The sequence below is a fragment of the Chiloscyllium punctatum genome, chromosome 3 (genome assembly GCF_047496795.1).
Source record: "Chiloscyllium punctatum isolate Juve2018m chromosome 3, sChiPun1.3, whole genome shotgun sequence".
NCBI classification, from domain to species: domain Eukaryota; kingdom Metazoa; phylum Chordata; class Chondrichthyes; order Orectolobiformes; family Hemiscylliidae; genus Chiloscyllium; species Chiloscyllium punctatum.
Window position 1 is genome coordinate 68,125,387 of NC_092741.1, and position 26,058 is coordinate 68,151,444.

The 26,058-nt window shown below is 43.0% G+C and overlaps 1 protein-coding gene across 1 annotated transcript; it reads left to right on the forward strand.

Moving 5' to 3' along the window:
* Nucleotides 1–1,320: 1,320 nt before the first annotated feature.
* On the forward strand, nucleotides 1,321–25,585 carry coq3 (coenzyme Q3 methyltransferase). The gene is made up of 6 exons (XM_072554832.1): nucleotides 1,321–1,595; nucleotides 5,150–5,296; nucleotides 12,119–12,218; nucleotides 13,727–13,969; nucleotides 19,320–19,479; nucleotides 25,159–25,585. The coding sequence occupies exons 1-6, from the start codon at nucleotides 1,423–1,425 to the stop codon at nucleotides 25,368–25,370; spliced, it is 1,035 nt and encodes a 344-aa protein (XP_072410933.1). The 5' UTR covers nucleotides 1,321–1,422; the 3' UTR covers nucleotides 25,371–25,585.
* Nucleotides 25,586–26,058: the final 473 nt, after the last annotated feature.

The following is a 26,058-nucleotide window of genomic DNA, read 5'->3' on the forward strand; positions in this document are numbered from 1 at the left end:
TTCCCCCCTTCCCCCCTTCCCCTTCCCCCCCCTTCCCCCCCCCTTCCCCCCCTTCCCCCCCTTCCCCCCTTCCCCCTTCCCCTTCCCCCCTTCCCCCCTTCCCCTTCCCCCCTTCCCCCCTTCCCCTTCCCCCCTTCCCCCCTTCCCCCCTTCCCCCCTTCCCCTTCCCCCCTTCCCCCCTTCCCCTTCCCCCCTTCCCCCCCTTCCCCTTCCCCCCTTCCCCTTCCCCCCTTCCCCTTCCCCCTTCCCCCCTTCCCCCCTTCCCCCCTCCCCCTTCCCCTTCCCCCCTTCCCCCCTTCCCCCCTTCCCCCCTTCCCCTTCCCCCCCTTCCCCTTCCCCCCTTCCCCCCTTCCCCTTCCCCCCTTCCCCCCTTCCCCTTCCCCCCTTCCCCCCTTCCCCCCTTCCCCCCTTCCCCCCTTCCCCTTCCCCCCTTCCCCTTCCCCCCTTCCCCCCTTCCCCCCTTCCCCTTCCCCCCTTCCCCCCTTCCCCTTCCCCCCTTCCCCCCTTCCCCTTCCCCCCTTCCCCCCTTCCCCTTCCCCCCTTCCCCCCTTCCCCCCTTCCCCCCTTCCCCTTCCCCCCTTCCCCCCTTCCCCCCTTCCCCCCTTCCCCCCTTCCCCTTCCCCCCTTCCCCCCTTCCCCCCTTCCCCTTCCCCCCTTCCCCCCTTCCCCTTCCCCCCTTCCCCTTCCCCCCTTCCCCCCCTTCCCCTTTCCCCTCTTCCCCCCTTCCCCCCTTCCCCTTTCCCCTCTTCCCCCCTTCCCCTTTCCCTCTTCCCCCCTTCCCCCCTTCCCCTCCCCCTTCCCCCCTTCCCCTCCCCCTTCCCCCCTTCCCCTCCCCCTTCCCCCCTTCCCCTCCCCCTTCCCCCCTTCCCCTCCCCCTTCCCCCCTTCCTTCCCCCCTTCCCCTCCCCCTTCCCCTCCCCCTTCCCCCCTTCCCCTCCCCCTTCCCCTCCCCCTTCCCCCCTTCCCCTCCCCCTTCCCCTCCCCCTTCCCCCCTTCCCCTCCCCCTTCCCCCCTTCCCCTCCCCCTTCCCCCTTCCCCTCCCCCTTCCCCCCTTCCTCTCCCCCTTCCCCCCTTCCTCTCCCCCCTTCCCCCCTTCCTCTCCCCCTTCCCCCCTTCCCCCCTTCCCCTCCTCCCCCCCCCCCCCGAACCCCCGCCCCCTCTCGCTCCCGCCCCCCCCCCGGAAAGCTCCAACATCTTGAGTTTCAATTTTACATTTTTCATTTTCCTCTTTTAGTGAACATTCAGAATGAGGGACAGTGGAACGCCTACTAAATGTCATGTTGCAATTTATCCAACAACCGTTCCCTTAAAGGTAGTTGGGATGGAGTTGTCAATTGCACGTATTTCCGCCGGACAATAACAACTGCAGCACCGAGAGCAGTGAGTTACACCGGCGGTGGCGGTGGTGGTGTTAGCAATAGCAATGTGGAGAAAGTTGCTGTGTGCCGCGGGGAGGGGTTCTCGTGCCGGGGTTCTAGAACGCGCTGACCGGGCTGCGTTCTGTGATTGGAACGTGGTGTTGGCACGGCCCGGATTCCGAACGCCTGGGGACGGCGCGGGCCCCGGAACAGACAGGGACGGCAGGCACAGTAACTGGTGAGAAATTGTAACGTCAATAATCGTGATTTAGTTTTCTTTAGCATCTAAAGTTCAGTGGGATAATTTATAACTTAGTTGGAGAGACTGGTAATGAACGTGGTCTTGAACTTCGAAGGTTCTAGGGATGTAAGCGCAGCCACAATGCTGTTGGGGATGAAGGTCCAGCGTTTTGATCGGGCAACACTGAAGGAACTGCGTGTTATTTTAAAATCGAAATGATCGTGGCTTGTAGGGCAACTTGCAGGTGGTCTATTGCCCTTCTTTCAGGGTTTGGAATGTATTGTTTAATAAGCTTCCGATGTATTTTTGGAATGCATTTTGTAGATGCTATGTACTGTTGCCACTGTGTGGGTGGTAAAGAAAGTGAACGTTGAAGCTATTGGATAGTGCGCTGATCAAATAAACTGTCTTATTCTAGATCATTTCAAGCTGCTTGAGTGTTGCTAGAGCTACATGCATCAAGCAAATTGAAAATATTTCATTCTGCTCCTGACCTGTGTCTTACAGTTGATGGATGGGCATTGAGGAGACCAATGTTGCATTACTTGCTGCAAGATTTTCCTGACTCTGACTTGTTCTTGTTGCCAAAGTATTTATATAGCTGTTTCAGTTTTTGGTCACATATTCATTGATTGCACTGCTTGTAATGTCAAGGGCTAATGGCTGGACTTGTTTTTGTTGAAGCTTTATTCCTGATGAAGGGCTTTTGCCCGAAACGTCGATTTTACTGCTCCTCGGATGCTTGCCTAAGATTGGTTGGGACATTTGAGTATAAAAGTTGAGAGGTCATATTGTGACTGTATAGGACATTGGTGAAGTCACTTTTAGACTACTGCATACAATCCTGTTGGAAGGATGTTGTTGAACCTGAGAGTGCAGAAAAGATTTGCAAGGATGTTGCCAACATTGGAGGATTTGAGCTACAGGAAGAGGCTGAAAAGGCTGGGGCACTTTTCCCTGGAGCATCAGAGACTGAGGGGTGATCTTATAGAGGTTAGAAAATTATGAGGGCCATAGATAGGATGAATCGCGAAGAGCTTTTTCTGAGGATGGGCGTGGGGGCAGGGGGGAGTCTGAAACTGGAGGGCATAGGTTTAAGGTGAGAGGATAAAGATTTTTAAAAGACTTAAGGGGTAGCTTTTTCACATTGAGGATGATACATGTGTGGAACGAGCTGCCAGAGGAGGAGGTAGAGATGGGTACAATTACAACATTTGAAATGCATCTGAATGGGTAAATGAATAGGAAGTGTTCAGAGAAATATAGGCCAAATGCTGGCAAATGAGACTCTCAAATTGGGATGTCTGGTCAGTGAGTAAGAGTTGGACCAAAAGGTCTGTTTCCATGCTGTATAATTCTTTATAGATATACGTTGTTTTCCTCAATGTCTCAAGATATATTAGGAGTGTAAGTTGACTCCGTGATCTCTCCCCATTTTAGAGTTTTTGGGCCTCTACTCCTGGTATTTGAATAGGCAAAGAAAATTAGGGAAAAAGAATGAAGAAATAAGTGAAGTGGCTGAAGCACTGAAGGTTCACTGAAGTTTTGATGGAACTTGAAATAAAAAACTTGTTTGTGTAATAACTTTCATTTATATTATAGTCTTGCAAACACAAAAGCACTTCACAGGTGTAGGGCAAAATTTGTTGGGAGGTCATGCTGCGACTACCCAGGGCATTGGTTTGGCCACGTTTGGAATATTGTGTGTAATTCTGATCTCCTTCCTATTGGAAAGATGTTGTGAAACTTGAAAGGGTTCAAAAAAAGAATTGCAAGGCTGTTGCCAGAGTTGGAGGATTTGAGCTATAGGGAGAGGTTGAATATGCTAGGGCTGTTTTCCCTGGAGCGTTGGAGGCTGAGGGGTGACCTTATAGAGGTTTACAAAATTATGAGGAGCATGGATAGGATAAATAGACAAAGTCTTTTCCCTGGGGTGGGGGAATCCAGAACTAAAGGGCATAGGTTTAGGGTGAGAGGGGAAAGATATAAAAGAGACCTAAGGGGCAACATTTTCACGCAGAGGGTGGTACATGTATGGAATAAGCTGCCAGATGATGTGGTGGAAGCTGGTACAATTGCAACATTTAAAAGGCATCTGGATGGGTATATGAATAGGAAGGGTTTGGAGGGACATGGGCCAAGTGCTGACAGGTGGGACGAGATTGGGTTGGGATACCTGGTCCGCATGGACGAGTTGGACCGAAGAGTCTGTTTCCGTGCTGTACATCTCTATGACTCTAAGTACAACCTTTTGGAGGAACCCTTAACACTCTTTGCAATGCTTGCGGAACTGTGTAAAGGGACCAGTTCTTCCTTTTATGCAAGATTTCACATCACAATCAGTAATGCTCACAAGACAGCCCCTGCCACTTGATGCAGTGTAGTGATTTGATTACTCCCATAAACAATGTGATATAGATCATTCCTTAATGGCAAAGTCTGATGTAAATCTTTTTTTTAATTGCGGGATGTAGTTAGAATTTTAACAACAATGTTCTTATTGATTCTGAATAGCAGGAGATTGCAATGTAAATTTTTTTACATTCTACTTGCAAAACAGAGAAACATACCACTCTGCCCCCAGGACATCCAATTTCTTAAAGGTCAGCAGAGTAAATTAACTCCTTAATGTCTCACTTTGGTTCTTAACTCTTCTGCTAATGGGAATAGTTTCTGCTTTAACATAGTGGCTTTTGGTCCCTCAAGAAACCTCTTCTACTATGCAACTTCAAAGTGTAGTCACCAATTAGGAAAGGTAGCTGCAAGTTTTGCACAGCAAGTTGCCACGGTCATGACATTAATCATCTGTTGAAGAGTGAAGACTAGCTAGGTCAGCTGAAGAACACAATTTGTGGAAAAGATGCAATAGGATCTTTTAGATCCACCAGAAACATGTGAGCAACTGTCAGTTTAGTGTTTCTTTCAAAAAGCAGAAACTGCAGTCAGTACTGCCTCAGACTGCACTGAAATACCTGTCAAGTTTGTGTCACAGCAGTTCTTGAATCTACAATATTTTGACCTATCACTAAGCAAAACAGGTGCTTGTTGTAAAATCTTGGATTTAAGATGAGAAACTGCCATTAGACCTTCATGTGTCAGCTGCATTTTTTCATTGTTTTGTGATTTGTTTGGTTTCATCAGTTCTTTTTCCTCCAACTATCCTGCTATCTATAAATAGAGGCTTGTACTTTATCAAAACGTCCTTTCCGTCCAGTCATGGATGAACAGGCAAACACTTTTTAGATGCTTTTTCAAAAGAAAATGTAACTTATTAAATTAACAGCAATATAATGCCTTTTGTTATGGGTATGATTGAAATAATGTCACTCGTAAAATATCACGTGCTGTAATGATCTGTTGGACTTGATTTAAAGCAGGTGAGGCTGACAAAGAAATGTCAGGCTGACCCGAATGGTTTTTCAAATGTTTTCCTATAGAAATCTACATACAATATTGAATTTCAATTATCATTGAATTGTCATCTATTATGCAAACCTGCTGATTTTTTAAGGGGTTCTAACATGCATTATTTACTATAATTTGCTTCTTAGCTTTTTTAGAAAGTACAGCGTATCAAAGTCAACTGTGGAATCTGATGAATTGGAGAAGTTTCAGGCTTTATCACAAAAATGGTGGGATCGAAACGGAGAATTTGCAGCTCTACATGCTTTGAATGACCTCCGTGTTCCTTTTATCCGGTATGGTAACATTTAAGTTCTCCACATATGTTAATAACATTACGAGTTTTGAGAAGATTTGTGGCCCAAGTTGAGGTTCTGGATGTAAGTTTGCTGGCTGAGCTGGAGGGTTCATTTCCAGATGTTTCATCGCCCTACTAAGTAACATCTTCAGTGGGCCTCCGGGCGAAGCACTGCTGACAGTTCCTGCTTTCTATAGATGACCACTGAAGATGTTACCTAGTAGGGTGACAAAACATCTGGAAATGAACCCTCCAGCTCAGCGAACAAACCTACATCCATGGTAAAAACATGCTGATTAATTTTAGAATTTGTCACATTCAGGAGACTGGGTAAAACGTCTTTCTAATTCCTTATTATTTGCTATTGAAAATGAGGGGTATGTTAATTTGTCACATGAGCACATGGTACAGCTATTAGACAATAGATGTTGACACGGAAATAGACCATACAGCTCATCAGTCTGCTCTGCCATTTATGATTTGATCATCTTCAAACCCACTTTCTTCCCTTTTTCCCCATCACCCTTGATTCCCTTACTGATTAGAAACCTCTCTGTCACAGCCTTGAATATACTTAATGACCCAATCTCAACAGTCCTTTGCAGTAAAGAATAAAAACAGATTCACTGCCCTTTGACAGAAGGAATTCATCATCACTGTATTGATTTGCTTTATTCATATCATCACATTTTGTTTTCAAAATCTTTTGTTATTACAAATATACTTTTTTTATAATTAATAGAACCTCATGATGGTGACTTCTGCTTTGGATGAGACTTGTAACCCTGCCTCAGCCCGGGAAATGTGTTTTCCAAACTCTTCCGTAGGTTCTGCTTACACAAGCCAGTGTTGCAAGAAATTAAATGGAGAAAAGGAGTGAATGTGCAAATAGATTGTAATGTTGTTTTCTTTTATTTTGAACTGATTTCAGCTACATTTTTGATACATAGAGTTATACAGCATGGGAATAGACCTATTGGTCAAACTGATCCACACTGACCTGATCTGCTAAACGTATCTAGTCCCTTTTGCCAGTATTAAACCCGTATCCCTCTTAAACCCTTCATATTCATGTACCCATGCAGATCCTTTTACATGCTGTAATCAGTGGGCAGCACTGCAGCCTTAGCGCCAGGGACCCGGATTTGATTCCAACCTCTGGCAACTGTCTTGTGTGGAGTTTGCACATTTTCCCTGTGTCTGCGTGTGTTTCCTCCCGGTGCTCTGGTTTCCTCCCGCAATCCAAAGATGGGATTGGCTGTGCTAAATTGCTCATTGTGTCCAGGGATCTGCGGGCTGTGTGGTTTAGCCATGGGAGATTTGGGGATGGGGTGGGATATTCTTTGGAGGGTCAGTGTGGACTTGATGGACTGAATGGCTTGCTTCCACGCTAGGCGTTCTGTATAAAAATTCTGTAATTGTACCAACTTGCTCCTCCACCTCTGGCAGCTCATTCCATACGTGCAACACCCTCTGTGTGAAAAAGTTGCCATTTTAAATCTTTCCCTTCTCACCTTAATCCTACGCCCTCCAGTTTGGACCCTCCCACCCTGGGAAAACTAGTTTGGCTGTTCACCCTATCTATGCCCCTCATGATTTTATAAATTTCTATAAGGTCACCCCCCTAAGCCTCTGACGCTCCCAGGGCAAATTCAGCCTCTCCCGATAGCTCAAACCCTTCAACCCTGGCAACATCCTTGTAAATAATTTCTGTATCCATTCACGTACAACAACATCTTTCTTCTAGCAGGGAATCCAGAATTGAACACACTATTACATAAGTGATCTCACCAATGTCCTGTATAGCTGCAATACACATGCCTGATGAATTTTGCAAGCAGTATTTTTCTACGTATATCAACTAGTCCACCTGATACATAAGAATATGAGGAAGGGGAAGTAAGTCACTGGAGTAGTATACCAGAAACACTGGTAATCCTCTGGAGTTCAAATCCTATGGTAGAAAATCTCTCAATGATCATGAAACAATAATGGTAAAACCTCATCTGGTTTACTAATGTCCAGTATCCAGTCTGGCCTACAGGTTTCCAAACCCACATGAATATGATGGACTCTTAATTGACCTATGAAACTGACTTAAGGATGGGTTATTTTAAATCAAAGTTATGTAGTTAAAAAGGGCGAATTAATAATCATGTTGTAAAAGAATCTTTAGGGATCTGTGACCACAATGTGATAGATTAAAAATGAGGTAGTTCAATCTGAAATAAGGGTGTTAAAATTTGAATAAAGGAAACTGACTTGTTGGCCGAGATGAATTGGGAAAATACATTAAAAGGCCATGATGTATATAGGCAGTGGAAAGTCTTGAAAGAACTACTACATCACTTACAGCAATTGTACATTCTTTCAAGTTGTAAAATCTCACAAAAGGTCAGTTAACTTTGGCTCCTAGCAACAGCTCATTGTATGTCTCTTTTCAACAGACCAAACAAGAAGCTCTGGCATTACTGGACCAGTTTAATAGTCATGTAGACAAGGAACGGTCGCCAAGAATGAAGCAACTTTCATTGATATTTGATATTTTCAAAACTAACCGATGACAATAGATGGTTACCAATATTTTAAACTACACATTCTAATACTGGTATTTTGATTATGGGCTGTTTAACAAAAAAAATGTTACAGTATTTTGCAATTCTTGTCTTTGTTTCTTTTTATTTTTGTGATCAATGGAGCACAAAGACATGAAAAATATTCATAATATAACATATGATATCTACTCATGCATACAACATATATATAAAATCACATAGTCCACCACCATTTTGGATCAGTAATGTCAAAAGCCTACTATGTAGGCAAAGTTTACAAAGACCCAGAAATGTTAACTTAAATGGGTAATACTGTGTCAATAATTTGGATTTGGGGACCAAATATTTCTAAATTTGCAAAAATTATAAAACTAAGTAGTGATGTGTTGTGAAGAAGATATAAAGCAGTTTCACGAAGAATTGGACAGTCTTACTGAATGGGTAGGACGTGGCAGTTAGAATATAATGTGGACAACTGTGAAATTATGCACTTTCCTAGGAGGAATATATGTGTGGACAGTTTATTAAAAGGTGAGAGGTTGTACATAAGGGGACCAGGTGTGTTTGTCAATAAAGCTGTTTTTGTCATTAACATAAATGATTTGGATGCGAGCATAAGAGGTACAGTTAGTAAGTTTGCAGATGACACCAAAATTGGAGGTGTAGTGAACAGCGAAGAGGGTTACCTCAGATTACACCAGGCTCTTGACCAGATGGGTTGAGAAGTGGCAGATGGAGTTTAATTCAGATAAATGTGAGGTGCTGCATTTTGGGAAAGCAAATCTTAGCAGGACTTGTACACTTAATGATAAGGTCCTAGGAAGTGTTGCTGAACAAAGTGACCTTGGATTGCAGGTTCATAGTTCCTTGAAAGTGGAGTCGCAGGTAGATGGGATAGTAAAGAAGGCATTTTGTCAGAGTATTGAGTGTAGGAGTTGGGAGGTCATATTGCAGCAGTACAGGACTTTGGTTAGGCCACTGTTGGAATATTGTGTGCAAGTCTGATCTCCTTCCTATCGGAAAGATGTTGTGAAACTTGAAAGGGTTCAGAAAAGATTTACAAGGCTGTTGCCAGGGTTCGAGAATTTGTGGTATAGGGAGAGGCTGAACAGGCTGGGGCTATTTTCCCTGGAACGTTGGAGGCTGAGGGGTGACCTTATAGGATAAATAGACAAAGTCTTTTCCCTGGGGTTGGGGAGTCCAGAACTAGAGGGCATAGGTTTAGGGTGAGAGGGGAAAGATATAAAAGAGACCAAAGGGGCAACTTTTTCACATGAGGGTGGTACGTGTATGGAATGAGCTGCCAGACGAAGTAGTGGAGCCTGGTACAATTGCCACATTTAAGAGGCATTTGGATGGGTATATAATAGGAAGGGTTTGTAGGGACATGGGCTGGATGCTGGCAGGCGGGTCTAGATTGGGTTCGGACATCTGGTCTGCATGGACAGGTTGGACCGAAGGGTCTGTTTCCATGCTGCACATCTCTACGACTCTATTCACAAATGACAACTGAAGAAAGTGGCAGAAAGGGTGAATGAGACTGGGAAACTGAACGCCTGTAAGGAACAAGACCGGTACAAGTGTACTAAGCACCCTAGGTGTATCCTCATGTGCGCCCCTCCCCAAGTCTTATACATTGTCTATTGTTGGTTTATCAGGGATCTTGCATTAACAACCAACCAACATGCCCACTGCAATGCATATAGATAAGTATGCAGTTCCTTTAGTAACAAAGAGGAAGAATACATTGCAATGGAAATTATAGAGTCAGGAAATTGTTGCTCTTGACCAATTCTCTCAGCAATGGTTCCCCAAATGTATTAGTTCACTAGGTGTTATTCTCCTTCTTTCCTTGTGAATATGCTTCCTTTTCAGATAACTATCTAATTTCCTTTGTATGCTTTGATTAGCCCTTCCTCCGCCACATTTTCAGGTAGTGCATTCTGTATTCTGCATGTAAAAAAAGAATGGCAAAAAAAATTAAGGGTTTTTTCAGAAAGGAGGGGCAATTCACACTGAAGAGGATGTCACTGACCAGCATATAATGGATAGACATTGCATAGGGAATACAGGTAATGACATAAGAAGGTGTTAAACTTAATTGAAGCTAAGTGGAAGATATTCATAGATTCACATTTTGTAGCTTTTTTTAATAACTTTACTGCTGACCACTCCTCGCAATACAGATCCCCTAGGCTGATAGTATTCTCAGACTGTGAAAGTACTGTGAATAATGCCTTTAGTTTCCCTCCGCTTCACCCATAAACTATGTTTCCTATTAAAATAGAAGAAGCTTAAATCCAAATACTAATTTTAAAAATGAGCACAGCCCCTCATAATGTAATCACTAATTGGAATTTCAAAATGCTAGTTCAAATGGAGGCATAATTTGGGTGCTTTGAAACATTCCATCCACCTGGATAGTTGCTTTGGCATTAACAAGAGAGTCCAACCCAGAATGCACGAGAATGAGTACATTGCCATGGTTGCCAGCTCTAAAACTTTCATTACAAGGGTAAGAATCCCCATGAGTGGATTAGACCAACAGTGGGACGACAAAGTTCTCACTGCAACCATCAGCATTTAGCGGTCTGAGAGCAGGAGAGGACAAGCCGAACATTTACTGGGACTAGCCAGATTTGTGATTGGAGGAGCAGCGATTGCTCTTTCAATCATAGATTCCTTCTTTTTTTCCCACAGTTGCAGTAAAGCGCCTCTAATCATGGATTTCCTATCTGTTGCTTTTACTCCTCCACATAAAGTCTGTGCTTCCAAAGGTAGCTCCACTTCCCCTGCTCTCACTGCTTCTCCAATCACTGCTCTGCACTTAGTAATGACTTTCAGCAATGGCAATTTAACTGACAATTAACAATTTTTTTAAAAAACAATCTGACAGTTGCTGAGTGCAAAGGACCTTTGGGTAGCTTTGTAGTTCAACCGCCAGACTTAGAGAAAATTGGGACTGTTGGTGGTCTTGAAAGTCTCCTGTAAAATTAAAGAGCTACCCACAACTGAGAAGTAGTAGTTCCTGCTTGCCCCTTCTCCAAATTTTACTTGAAAGCCATCATTGCATTTCCTATTTGAAGTGACCACCTATTTTGCCTGGTTGCTGCACTAGACCTGAGACTGAAAGATAAGAGTTGATAATGTAGAAGAATGAAATCGAATGAGCTAAATGACCTTATTCATCTGTGGCTGTTTTCAAATGGTGTGAAAGTAAATTGCGTGGGCATGCATCTAACACTTTTACACCACAGTGATCTTATTCCATTAGTCGTTAGGAGAAGCCACTCTGATCTTTCACATTAAAAAGATTGCAGAAGAAAAAGGCCTTGAGTTGGAAACCAAATATTGGGATCATTGCCCAGTTTTGAATCTGCTTAACATTCAATATTTGCTTTCTGGCTGAATTTTACTAGACAGCCATTTAATACTTTGTGTCCATGTTCAGCTTCCACTTTGGGATGGTGGCAGGCTCCAGAGATGGGAGCTGTGGAATATACAGTCAGTTGCAAGGGGTGGTGGATGGTGTAGTAGTGTTGCCATCAGCATTGTATAACCCTGTTTGGAAAATAGGACACGGCTGTAGAAGCAGGAAGTTTCTGGAATTTTCCCAGTGTCAGTTCCTTCTAAAACCTAGGAATCTTTTTGCTCAGTATGTCCTTGGGTTTGTTTTAAATTATATGAAGCTGCATTACTTATAATGCACTTTTTAAAAAAAACACTGTGTGCTTGTGAGCATTTGTGTTTTTATTGCTTTAATGCATGACCACATGCTCATCTTTATTTTCCTATCCTCAGGTGAAACTGCTTCCATTGTGGTGTTTCTATTCAGTTCTGTAATAAACTTTGAAATTTTAAGTCAAATGACTTACAAACCAAAATCATAATTTTATCAGAAGTGTTCCAGTTTTATTAACTTTACTGTTGTGCTCCAAGAAAATTCACTGGGACTACTCAATGCTTTAGTTATATTTTGCAAAACATATTTTAAAATCTCAATAGTAATTTTAAGTTAAAAGAAACAACTATTGCATATCAACTTTTGATTTATTCAGTCAGTTACTATCTATATCACTGATATATCCTGATTTTAAAATCTGTAAATCAGGACATGTTTTCCTAAGGGATGAACATACTGTCAGACATGAACACAGTAAACATAAGATATAATTTTTTTTAACTTTCCATTTCAGTATAATGGTGACCTCTAGGGAAATGCTTTATATAGGTAATCATTTTTTTCTTTCTCTAATCTTTGCTAGAGACACGTTGTTGACATTTAGTGAAAAACAGCAATTAGGACGTCCCCTTCGTGGCTTTCGAATTTTAGATGTTGGTTGTGGAGGAGGACTGCTGAGTGAGGTATGATAAAGAGTCGTGATTAATGACTGATCATTTCACAGTTTACACACAGATTAGAAAACATTGTACTGACTTAACCTGCATCATTTTAGCACCTTAACTCTGTAAAATGTTGAAGGTTAGGGACCTGGAGAGTAGATGACAGGGATTATGACCTTATTGAGTTAGATCTGGACTGTCCACTTACGACCAAGAGGGATGACATTTTGCTTTGAGCATCCCCCTCCACCCCCCCACACCCAAACCCAATTGGAACCCAGTGCTTTGCACGTAGCACAATATACGAAGAACAAACACAGAAATAATAATTCCTAGTATAATGATAATTCTTTAAAAAGAGTTCTGGATTTCCCTCCCAATGACATCATAGGTGTAACCACACCACATGGGCAGCAGCGGTTCAAAAAGCAGCTTGCCACCACCACCACCACCACCACCTCAAGGGCAACCAGGGACAGGTATTAAGTGTTGGCCCAGTCAGTGATGTCTACATCACATGAGTGAATTTTCAAAAATAATAGAAGTGTTAAGTTAAAAAAAATTAGAAAAATGCAAAAACAGAATTTCTGATTAGGTGGCAAATGAATTCTGATTAATCAAGGTGTTACTGAGGAGAATGCATTAAGGAATGGATATCATTAAAGTATTTACATTGCAAAAAGCTCACCAAAACCTGCATACATTCATATACATAGACATGGAGAAAGTGAGGACTGCAGATGCTGGAGATCAGAGCTGAAAAATGTGTTGCTGGAAAAGCGCAGCAGGTCAGGCAGCATCAAAGGAACAGGAGAATCGACGTTTCGGGCATAAGCCCTTCTTCAGGAAGGGTATAGGTTCTCTTTGAACAGAGACAACATATCTAGACATTGCATTTTTTTTCAAATAGGCAACAGCTGAATGGCAATCATTCTCTCATGCATCAGTCAAGACGTTGTCATAGATGATCAGAGTGCACTTGCCAACCTGTCATGATACTTTTAATACCTTAGAATTCTGAATTTAAGAATTTTGTAATTCTATCACATTTGCTGCATCTAACTTGCTGCTTCCTGCTCATCGAAACTCCCACTTGCTGCATTCCTTCTGACACTCTCATTTCCCCTCCTTCTCACCACTCCCTTCTCACGGCCCTCTGCTACAAAGAGCCTTGTGGACCCCACTAGCCCTTCAGCAGGGTCACCAAATAGACAGTCCTGGTTAAATTAAACAAAAAACAGAATTTCTCACTGCCTCAAATTTCTATGCAGTTCTCTTGTACTAATGATGTGCTTCCTTAAACAGGTCTGTTACCATATGTTCACTAACGTGTGCCTAAACTGGTTGTGCCCTTTCCTGGCATAATTTTGGGTGTATTCATTGGGTTCTGTACACTTTTTTTTAAGGAAAATCATTTAACTAATGTTATTTCTGTGGGATTTTGTTTAGTCTCTTTTCATATTGGTTATAAAATGGTGATTGTATTTTCTCCAGGTAAACATTGGTAATTTTACTTTTGACCTGTTTAGCCTCTTGGTAGACTTGGAGCGATGGTCACAGGAATTGACCCTTTGGAAGATAACATCAGACTAGCGGACATACACAAGTCATTTGATCCAGTCCTGAAAGAACTGGTTCAGTATTCAGCTTGCTGTCTGGAGGAAATGGCAATGGAATCACCTGGAAGGTTTGATGCTGTTATAGCCTCTGAAGTTGTGGAACATGTCGGTGATGTGGAAACTTTTATCAGATGTGCTGCCCAAGTTTTAAAGGTATGGTTTTAAAAAAAAAATCCAACCTAATCTGGGCAACACTGAAGAAAAGCATTTATTACCTATCCCAAATGACTGTCAAGAAAATGGTGGTGAACTGTCTTATTAAAATGCTGTCATCGTGTAATAGAATGTACATAAAAAGAGAGTCAGGAGTTGGATTAGTCGTGTATAATTTAAGAATTTTACCTATAACAGTCTTTGTAGATGCTTTAATCGGAAACAGTTAAACGTTGAGAATTGTTCATTAGGATTTAAACCATCCCAAGAGAATTTAGCTCATTGCTGTTTGACCTGTGCTCGAAGTGGAGGATTGTAATTCATGCTTGTTTATTTCTTTTTGACACCACATTGTTAAGTTGCTGCAATAATTTGATCCAGCCATGACACAGAATTGACAATGTTGTGGTTCTGTTCGCCGCGCTGGGAATTTGTGTTGCAGACGTTTTGTCCACTGTCCAGCATTTGTAGTGGTTTGAATCTGCCGCTTCCGGTTGTCAGTTCCAGCTGTCCGTTGCAGTGGCTGGTATAATTCCTAGAGCCAGGGAATTCCTAGAGCATGGCACTCATCCACAGATTCAATCAATAAGCACATCGACCTGGAGCCAATATACCGACCACTGCAGCGGACAACCGGAAGCGACAGATTCAAACCACTACAAATGCCGGAGGAAAGATCACAGAAGCGCTTCACAGGAGGCTCCCAAGCACTGAGGATGTCACCTAGACAGGGGATGAAACGTCTGCAACACAAATTCCCAGCTCGGCGAACAGAATCACAACAACAAGCACCCGAGCTACAAATCCTCTCTCAAACTTTGAGAATTGACAATGTATTTGCAAGTGAGATGGTGTGTGACTTGGATAAGAACTTGGGAGGTGGTGGTAGCACCATCCATTTCTTCAAAGTGGCAGAGGTTTGAGAGGAAGGTCAACAGAACATTGCCAATGTTCTGCAGTGTACCTGGTTGTCGGTACATAACTGCAACCGTGTAATTCTATTGCTGGAGGTTAATTATTTTAAAGTGGTTGCCAAGTACAGGATGTACATGTATTTGGAAAGGCAAGGACTGATCAGGGATAATCAATATGGCTTTTTGCGTGGGAAATCATGGCTCACAAACTTGATTGAGTTTTTTGAAGAAGTAACAAAGAGGATTGATGAGGGCAGAGCCATAGATATGATCTATATGGACTTCAGGCGTTTAACAAGGTTTCCCATGGGAGACTGATTAGCAAGGTTAGATCTCATGGAATACAGGGAGAACTAGCCATTTGGATACAGAACTGGCTCAAAGGCAGAAGACAGAGGGTGGTGGTGGAGGGTTGCTTTTCAGACTGGAGGCCTGTGACCAATAGAGTGCCACAAGGATCTGTGCTGGGTCCTCTACTTTGTCATTCATATAAATGATTTGAATGCGATCAAAGGAGGTTCAGTTAGTAAATTTTCCGATAACACCAAAATTGGAGATGTAGTGGACAGCGAAGAGCGTTACCTCAGATTACAACAGGGTCTTGACCAGATTGGGCAGACAAGTGGCAGATGGAGTTTAATTCAGATGAATGCGGGGTGCTGCATTTTGGGAAAGCAACTCTTAGCAGGACTTATACACTTAATGGTAAGGTCCTAGGGAGTGTTGCTGAACAGAGACCTTGGAGTGCCGGTTCATAGCTCCTTGAAAGTGGAGTCACAGGTAGATATGATAGTGAAGAAGGCTTTTGGTATGCTTTCCTTTATTGGTCAGAGTATTGAGTACAGGGGTTGGGAGGTCATGTTGGAGCTGTACAGGACATGGGTTAGGCCACTTTTGGAATATTGTGCACAGTTCTGGTCTCCTTCCTATTAGAAAGCTGTTGTGAAACTTGAAAGGGTTCAGAAAAGATTTCTAAGGATGTTGCCAGGGTTGGAGGATTTGAGCTATAGGGAGAGGCTGAACAGGCTGGGGCTGTTTTCTCTGGAGCGTCGGAAGCTGAGAGGTGACCTTATAGAGGTTTACAAAATTGAGGGGCATGGATAGGATAAATAGGCAAAGTCTTTTCGGTGAGTTGGGGGAGTCCAGAATTAGAGGGCATAGGTTTAGGGTGAGAGGGGAAAGATATAAAAGAGACATAAGGGGCAACGTTTTCACACAGAAGGTGGTACGTGTATAGAATGAGCTGCCAGAGGAAGTGGTGGAGGCTGGTACAATTGCAACATTTAAGAGGCATTTGGATGGGTATATGAATAGGAGGGATATGGGCCGGGTGCGGGCATGTGGGACAAGATTGGGTTGAGATATCTGTTCAGCGTGGACGGGTTGGACCAAAGGGTCTGTTTCCATGCTGTACATCTCTAGGAGTCTATGACTGTAATCAAGCAGACTGTTTTGTCCTGGATGGAGTTGCACGTCTTGCACATTATTCGAATTACACTTATGTACACAAGTGGCAGGTCATCACATTTTTGAATTGTGACTGATAAATGTTGGAAGGATATTTGGGAGCCCCTCCTAAACCCTCTCAGTTCAGGGCTTCAGCCATGCTATCACCATGAGTCCCAAGCCAGGCCCATCAACTGCAGCCTCACCACTGCCTTCCCCCACTGTCACTGCCAAAAGAGCGAACAGGGAAAGATGTGGCCAGCCTGGGCAGTGGACAAACCCTTCTGCTGCCTCCCCTGCTGCTGCTGCTGCCTCCTCCCCTTCTGCTTCCTCCCCTGCTGCTGCTGCTGCCTCCTCCCCTTCTGCTTCCTCCCCTGCTGCTGCTGATGCTGCTGCCTTCCCCGCTCCTGCTGCTGCCGCCGCCTCCTCCCCGGTGCCGCTGCTGCTGTTGCCTCCCCTGCTGCTGCTGTTGTCATATTGGAATGGTAAATGCACTTTACTGAATTCCAGTGGAGAATATGTTTCTGACCATTTGATGCTGTAGTAACTCTGAGGAGCGAACTGTCCCAGTTACTGGATCGTGTTCACTTTTGTGATATCCCCTCGTTTATGTTGCCAGCCGGAGTCCCAAGACGTGGCTGACCCCCCAGAACAGCTTCCTTGGTGTGGGCAGTCATTTTCCAGCCAGGCTTCCCATCATGTGTGACCAACGTACTGTTTGCATGTTTCAGGTCACCAATGATAGCTCCTATGTACACATACTGGTTATCCAGTAGGGTGAGGGTGACCTAGGCTATCTCAACCCTGTATGACAGGCTTAGTATTCTTAAAATATTAGATGAGAATATTTGAGAGTGAAACAGATGCATCCAGAGGATAATATTTTTGATCACTCAGACCTCTGATCGAGCTTACCTGTTAGTAAGGACTGTGATTTTTCCCACTTAGTGCTTGGTTATCCTGCAGATTAAAGTTGTATCAGGTAGGGTTTTTTGCCTCAATGTATATGGTTCAAAGGCATGGCGCATGTGCCAAAACTTGGGAGGAGCAAATTGCCAAGGTGACGCAGAATGGGAGCACCACTCTCCCTCCATTGTGGTTAAAAGGCTAGTCATCAGGCATGAGGTACTCTTGCTGTTGCTGTATGAGGCACAGGTCTGGCCCATTCCCCGATCCTTCACTGCTGCAGTCACCCGAGCCTTATATCATTTCATCTAGAGGTCAAACGTGAGCCATGTCTGCACAGACACCATGTACAAAGCTGTGGATAAATGGGGGAAGAGTGCACCCAACGCCGCCCTCAACCTGAAAGCCACCTTTGTGTGTGTCTGCATCAAACTGTGTGTAGACCCTCTACGCAAACTCCAAGTGTTACTACAATACTGAGGTTCTACCTATACCTGCTGTTGCTGTGGAATTCTCCTCATACTTGGACTGTTCCATATGACAGGTGCTTCTTGGAAAAATTTGGAAAGGAAGACACCTTTGAGCAAGCAGTTGTCAGCACATAGCGACCTAAAGGCACTGCTGGAAAAGAAGAGGGTTGATCTTGTCGGGCATTTCCTGACTGGACTGTCAGAGTCATTGGGCAGAATGTCGCCTTGCAAAACTTTTCCAACAAGCAGTAAGGCATCACTTGGCTGGTGGTGAGAAGGACACAAGCTTTGAGATCCTTCTTGTACCCCAGGCGCCTCTGTGCCACAGTGGAGGCAGGGAAGAAACTACCACACACCCCCAGCTGGAATGTGTCTTTGTGAAACAAGCCTGGAGAAAGATGCAGTGGTTTATGTCGAGGTTACTTGGAGCAGCTCCATGACACAGGACTCGTGTTCTACAGCTGTCCCCAGGGCACTCACCGAGGCAAACACTGACCATACCTGGAAGACTAACAACTTTGTGTGTGACGCTCTTTGGACTGCCTGAAACTTGTTGGCCTTCCAGAACAAGGAGTTGACCTTGACCAAGTGTTGAAATCTGCCACATTCCAAGCTCCAGGACTATGTACTGAGGGATGTATTAAAACTTGGGGCAGCTGTCTGAAGTCTTTCTTCCAAACCACAACGAGGGTCCATTCAGTCATCAGACTCTCCCCTTACTCTCAATGTTTGTAAATAGTGTCCTGCATGAGCAAGAAATGACTTGGTCTGCAATTTGGCATGGAATGTCAAATTCCAGTGTTTATTCTTTTTCATTATATCCAAAGACTGTACGGACTGCTTTAGTACCTGTGATTGTTTTCAGAATATAGTATATTTTTTGCAATTTTAAAAATTTTTCCTTGATCCAATTTGGTAGGTACTTTCTAAAGAACCAGCTCGGTGATGTCATTATATGCCTCTGGAACAGGTGGGCCTCTTGGCTCAGAAGTAGGGATGATCCATTTTGATAGGTTACATGGCTCTTGGTGACTCACCTGTGCTCACTTGGCATCTTTAAGCTTTGGTTGTGCCTTAACTTGGCAGGCTGAGAAGTGAGATGTGTTCCCACGCAAGCATGCATTCAGTATCGATAAACAGAAAGGTGAATGTAGAAAGGGGAGGCAATGGCCTAGTGCTATTATCATTGGACTCTTAACCCAGAGACCCAGGTGATGTTCTGGGTCACAGCAGATGGTGTAACTTGAATTCAGTAAATATCTGGAATTAGAGTCTATGATAACCAGGAATCCATTGCCAATTGTTGGAAAAACCCATTTTGTTTATAATGACCTTCAGGGGAGAAAACTGCCATCCTTACCTGGTCAAGCCTACATGTGACTTCAGACCCACAGCAATGTGGTTGACTCTTAACTGTCCTCTGGGCAATAAATGCGACAGAACCAGTGATGCCCTCATACCGTGAATGAATTTTTAAAAAAAATTTGTGGAGGAGGTTTGAGCTGGAAGATGAGTTTCTATATTATCAGACATCCAGCTGACAAAAAAGTTATTAATTTAAAATGATGTAGTGTGCTGTTCACTAACTGAAATCTCTGATTCCTTCTTAATCAGCCTGGAGGATCACTTTTTATAACAACCATTAATAAAACATTCCTGTCCTACGCATTGGCAATTGTAGCAGCTGAGAAGATATTCAGAATTGTACCAAATGGGACTCATGAATGGGAAAAGTTCATCAGTCCTAATAAATTGGAGACTCATCTAATTTCCAGTGAGTAATGTCAATATTTACCTTTTTTTTTAGTTTCAAAGTTATATTTCTTAAATAGAAAACAGGGCAATTCAAGGGTTTTGCCCTTGAATTGATTTAGTGCTAAATGGCTTTTAATTTGGGAATCTAGTTTTATAAGTTCAATAAACTCAAAATGCTCATTTATTATCTATCATTTGTTATGGAATTTGCACATTCTCCCCGTGTCTGCGTGGGTTTCCTCCGGGTGCTCCGGTTTCCTCCCACAGGTCCAAAAATGTGCAGGTCAGGTGAATTGGGCATGCTAAATTGTCCATAGTGTTATGTGCATTAGCCAGACGGAAATGGGACTGGGTGGGTTACTCCTCAGAGGGTCGGTGTGGACTTGTTGGGCCAAAGGGCCTGGTTCAACACTGTAGGGAATCTAATCTAATCTAATAGAGTCATAGAGATGTACAGCATGGAAGCAGACCCTTCGGTCCAACCCGTCCATGCCGACCAGATGTCCCAACCCAATTTAGTCCCACCTGCCAGCACCCGGCCCATATCCCTCCAAACCCTTCCTATTCATATACCCATCCAGATGCCTTTTAAATGTTGCAATTGTACCAGCCTCCACCACATCCTCTGGCAGCTCATTCCATGCACGTACTACCCTCTGCATGAAAATGTTGCCTATTAGGTCTCTTTTATATCTTTCCCCTCTCACCCTAAACCTATGCCCTCTAGTTCTTGACTCCCCGACACCAAGGAAAAGACTTTGTCTACTTATCCTATCCATGCCCCTCATAATTTTGTAAACCTCTATAAGGTAACCCCTCAGCCTCCGATGCTCCAGGGAAAACAGCCCCAGCCTGTTCAGCCACTCCCTGTAGCTCAGATCCTCCAACCCTGGCAACATCCATGTAAGTCTTTTCTGAACCCTTTCAAGTTTCACAACATATTTCCGATAAGAAGGAGACCAGAATTGCATGCACTATTCCAACAGTGGCCTAACCAATGTCCTGTACAGCCGCAACATGACCTCCCAACTCCTGTGCTCAATACTCTGACCAATAAAGGAAAACATACCAAACACCTTCTTCACTATCCTATCTACCTGCGACTCCACTTTCAAGGTGCTATGAACTGGCACTTCAAGGTCTCTTTGTTCAGCAACACTCCCTAGAACCTTACCATTAAGTGTATAAGTTCTGCTAAGATTTACTTTCCCAAAATGCAGCACCTCGCATTTATCTGAATTAAACTCCATTTGCCACTTCTCAGCCCATTGACCCATCTGGTCCAGATCCTATTGTTATCTGAGGTAACCCTCTTCGCTGTCCCCTAAACCTCCAATTTTGTTGTCATCTGCAAACTTACTAACTGTACCTCCTTATGCTCGCATTCAAATCATTTATGTAAATGACAAAAGGTCGAGGACTCAGCACCGATCCTTGTGGCACTCCACTGGTCACAAGCCTCCAATCTGAAAAACAACCCTCCACCACCACCACCCTCTGTCTTCTATCTTTGAGTCAGTTCTGTATCCAAATTGCTAGTTCTCCCTGTAATCCATGCGATCTAACCTTGCTAATCAGTCTCCCATGGGGAACCTTGTTGAATGCCTTACTGAAGTGCATATAGATCACATCTACTGCTCTGCCCTCATTAATCTTCTTTGTCACTTCTTCAAAAGACTCAATCAAGTTTGTGAGACATGATTTCCCAAGCACAAAGCCATATTGACTATCCCGAATCAATCCTTGCCTTTCCATATACATGTACATCCTGTCCCTCAGGATTCCCTCCAACAACTTGCCCAGCACCAAGGTCAGGCTCACCAGTCTATAGTTCCCTGGCTTGTCTTTACCGCCCTTCTTAAACAGTGGCACCACGTTTGCCAACCTCCAGTCTTCTGGCACCTCACCTGTGACTATCAATGATACAAATATCTCAGCAAGAGGCCCAGCAATCACTTCTCTAGCTTCCCACAGAGTTCTCGGGTACACCTGATCAGGTCCTGGGGATTTATCCACCTTTAACCGTTTCAAGACATCCAGCATTTCCTCCTCTGTAATCTGGACATTTTGCAAGATGTCACCATCTATTTCCCTACAGTCTATATCTTCCATATCCTTTTCCACAGTAAATACTGATGCAAAATATTCATTTAGTATCTCCCCCATTTTCTGCGGCTCCACACAAAGGACACCTTGCTGATCTTTGAGGGGCCCTATTCTCTCCCTAGTTACCCTTTTGTTCTTAATATATTTGTAAAACCCCTTTGGATTCTCCTTAATTCTGTTTGCCAAAGCTATCTCATGTCCCCGTTTTGCCCTCCTCATTTCCCTCTTAAGTATACTCCTACTTTCTTTATACTCTTCTTAGGATTCACTCGATCTATCCTGTCTATACCTGACATATGCTTCCTTCTTTTTCTTAACCAAACCCTCAATTTCTTTAGTCATCCAGCATTCCCTATACCTACCAGCCTTCCCTTTCACCCTGACAGGAATATACTTTCTCTGGATTCTTGTTATCTCATTTCTGAAAGCTTCCCATTTTCCAGCTGTCCCTTTACCTGTGAACATCTACCTCCAATCAGCTTTCGAGAGTTCTTGTCTAATACCGTCAAAATTGGCCTTTCTCCAAATTAGAACTTCAACTTTTAGATCTGGTCTATCCTTTTCCATCACTATTTTAAAACGAATAGAATTATGGTCGCTGGCCCCAAAGTGCTCTCCCACTGACACCTCAGTCACCTGCCCTGCCTTATTTCCAAGAGTAGGTGAAGTTTTGCACCTTCTCTCATAGGTACATCCACATACTGAATCAGAAAATTGTCTTGTACACACTTAAGAAATTCCTTTCCATCTAAACCATTAACACTATGGCAGTCCCAGTCAATGTTTGGAAAGTTAAAATCCCCTACCATAACCACACTATTATTCTTACAGATAGCTGAGATCTCCTTACAAGTTTGTTTCTCAATTTCCCTCTTACTATTAGGGGGTGTATAATACAATCCCAATAAGGTGATCATTCCTTTCTTATTTCTCAGTTCCACCCAAATAACTTCCCTGGATGTATTTCCGGGAATATCCTCCCTCAGCACAGCTATAATTCCAACCCCTATCAAAAATGCCACTCCACCTCCTCTCTTGCCTCCCTTTCTATCCTTCCTGTAGCATTTGTATCCTGAAACATTCAGCTGCCAGTCCTGCCCATCCCTGAGCCATGTTTCCGTAATTGCTATAATATCCCAGTCCAATGTTCCTAACCATGCCCTGAGTTCATCTGTCTTCCCTGTTAGGCCCCTTGCATTGAAATAAATGCAGTTTAATTTATTAGTCCTACCTTGTCCCTGACTGTTTGAGTCATGTCTGTTCTCGGCTGTACCCGTCTCAGATCAATCTCTTTCCTCACTATCTCCCTGGGTCTCACCCCCCCCACCTTACTAGTTTAAATCCTCCCAAGCAGTTCTAGCAGATTTCCCTGCCAGTATATTAATCCCCTTCCAAATTAGGTGCAATCCGTCCTTCTTGTATAGGTCACTTCTACCCCAAAAGAGATTCCAATGATCCAAAAATCTGAATCCTTCTCCCATACACCAGCTCCTCAGCCATGCATTCATCTGCTCTCCTATTCCTGCCCTCACTAGCTTGTAGCACTGGGAGTAATCCAGATATTACTACCCTTGACGACCTCCTTTTTAAATTTCTGTCTAACTCTGTAATTTCCCTTCATAATCTCAATCTTTTCCCTTCCAATGTCGTTGGTTCCAATGTGGACAATGACCTCCTGCTGTTCCCTCTCCCCCATGAGAACATTCTGCACCCTCTCTGAGACATCCTTGATCCTGGCACCTAGGAAACAACACACCATTCTGCTTTTTCTCTGCTGGCCACAGAACTGTCTGTCTGTACCTCGGACTACAGAATCCCCTAACACAATTGATCTCTTGGAAGCCGGCATATCCTTCATTGCATTAGAGCCAGTCTCAATACCAGAAACTTGGCTGTTCGTGCTACGTTCCCCCTGAGAATCCATCACCCTCTACATTTTCCAAAACAGTATACCTGTTTGAAATGGGTATATCCACAAAAGACTCCTGCTCTAGCTGCCTACCTCTCTTACCCTTCCTGGAGTTAACCCATCTATGTGACTGTACCTGAGACTTTCCCCCCTTTCTGTAACTGCCATCCATCACAAACTGTTGCTGCTGCCAATTCCTCATCTGTCTCTCCAACTGATCCACTCGATCTGATAAGATTCGCATCCAACAGCATTTATGACAGACATAATCCGCAGTAACAGTTAAATTCTCTTTAAACACTCACATCTGACAAGAAGTACGTATCACTGCAAAGGCCATTTTTGCTCCTTCACAATCTACAGACCCAGAAAATAACACCATCTTATTCCTCTACAGACCCTGCCCAAGGTTAAATTAATAGCTATGGCTTATATTTTAAGTTTAATCAAGAGACTTATCTCCAAAAAACATATAATCAAGAAAGAATCCACTGTACTCACTACTGCAGCCTTTCTCTTGGACAGACTTAAAACAACAATTAACTTATCTGATTCTGTGCTGTGAACTTCACCCAACAGTTCCTCCAAGATTAGTTGTGAATTTCACTGTTTGTTAATTTTCCCAGCTGCACTCTGATGTCCAGTGATACACAAATTCAAACAGCAAAGGTAGCAACTGTGCAGGTTCTCTCTCTCTCTCTCTCTCTCTCTCTCTCTGGAGAATGTGAATGGTTAGCCGAAATATTTTTGGAAATGGAAATTTTTTCTTTTGAATAAAGGTTAAAGATTGTGAACTTTGCAGATGATCTGTACAATGGTCCCAAGAAACTCCTGTGCAGAGCACAGATGGTAGGGGCTATGCTATGATAAATTGTCTCATTGCAACAGAAAAGCCTTGTTGCTATGCACTGTAAATGTCAAAGTTTCAGTAACAAAATACAACTTGCTTTTCTTTCTCCAAAAATAACTTCTAATTTACACTTTGAGAGATCAGGTAAATGAGAATATTGATTCTGTGTCTGTGATATTTATAAGACAGCTATTAAGCAATGAGTAATACACCTCCTCTGATATTTTTCTTCCTGTGTCCTACCCTTTTACTTATTCTCGCTCCCCTCCTTGCTTGAACATCATGGCCATAGTTGCAATAGTTTATTACAAAACAGCTGAAGGGCAAATGTTGTGTGCTGTCTTAAGTGCATTTTTGAACAAATAAAAACTTTATATCCTTGCACTTCACACTTTTTATCTGAATTCTTGGAATTTGGGGAGGAGTTTAATTTTGCTGAGTTGGACAAATAACTGGAACTTCTGGCATGCAACTTGTAAGAAGTAACTGAAATATAGTGATCATCTTAATATCAAAGCAACAACATCTCATAGTTAACTTGCAACTGTTTTGTGATTTTTAAACGCTGTTTTTGATAAAAGCACAATTGTGCAAAATGTTGAAACCTGGCTCTGCTGTGCTTTATTTGTTCTACAGTACATCATGGCAAGTCTCCTTCAAGTGTTCAACAACACAAACAATGCATTGGTAATTTTATGGAATGTATAATTTATATCTGATGTTCATCCTTGATCCATAACTTCTTTCTTTAAGTTGTTACTTTTAAAAGCAATTCAATACATCAGATGCTTTACTTTAAATGCGTTCCTTATTTTTCTGTTTGTTATTTTCAGGTGGGTTCACAGTAGAGACTATCAATGGAATGCTGTATAACCCTCTGTTTGATTCCTGGAGTTGGATTATTAATACTAGCGTAAATTATGCACTGCATGCAGTAAAAAAGAAAATTGAAGAAAAGTCCGATTTCATGTCAGAAGGAAGTGGCAGGAAAGACCATGGCTGTGATCAATCAGAATCCAATGTTGGTTCTACAGTCCAGTCGTAGGAGAATGAGCTATTTGGTCTAGCACTGCTACAAAATGCTGCTTTACTAATTTAAACTGTCTGATATGGTTGATTATCCTTGATGGAACATTTGCTACATCAAGAGTTTTGCACCTGGACAACAAAATTATAATCAATGAACCACCATTTTTAAATAGTGTGTTGGTGTGCTGACTGATAATTTCATTGTAATTAAAATGGAGTTGATTTCAAAAATTGTTTGTGGTGTTACTTTTATCATTGTTTCAAACTAATTATTTGAAATCTCATATCTGTTCCCTCTTATTCCCTCTTATTATGGTCCTCTGGAAAGTACCTGGCAACAAGAATTAATGTCGGCTATGCATGCTCCTTGTTCAAATATAAAGTGTTGCTGTACTCCCAGGTTAAATTGATCAATGACAGTGAGGTTAGAATTATACATGTGGCTGTATTTTTCCATGGAACTCCCAGTATTTGTTCATGCTGTGGTGATCAATTGCATTAACCTTACATGGAAGGCTGTATTGTTGTAAGGGTGGCCTTTGGGAGCTTAGAGTTGCACTGGGCCTTGCTTGTTCAACTGCGATTGATAAATTTTTTTGACTTGGGATATTGAAGGTTAAGATGCAAAGAAGAGAATGTCTAGTAATCTAGTACAAAAGTAAGCTCAAAAGGTTGCTCTAATGCAAACAGAGTTGTCAGGTGTC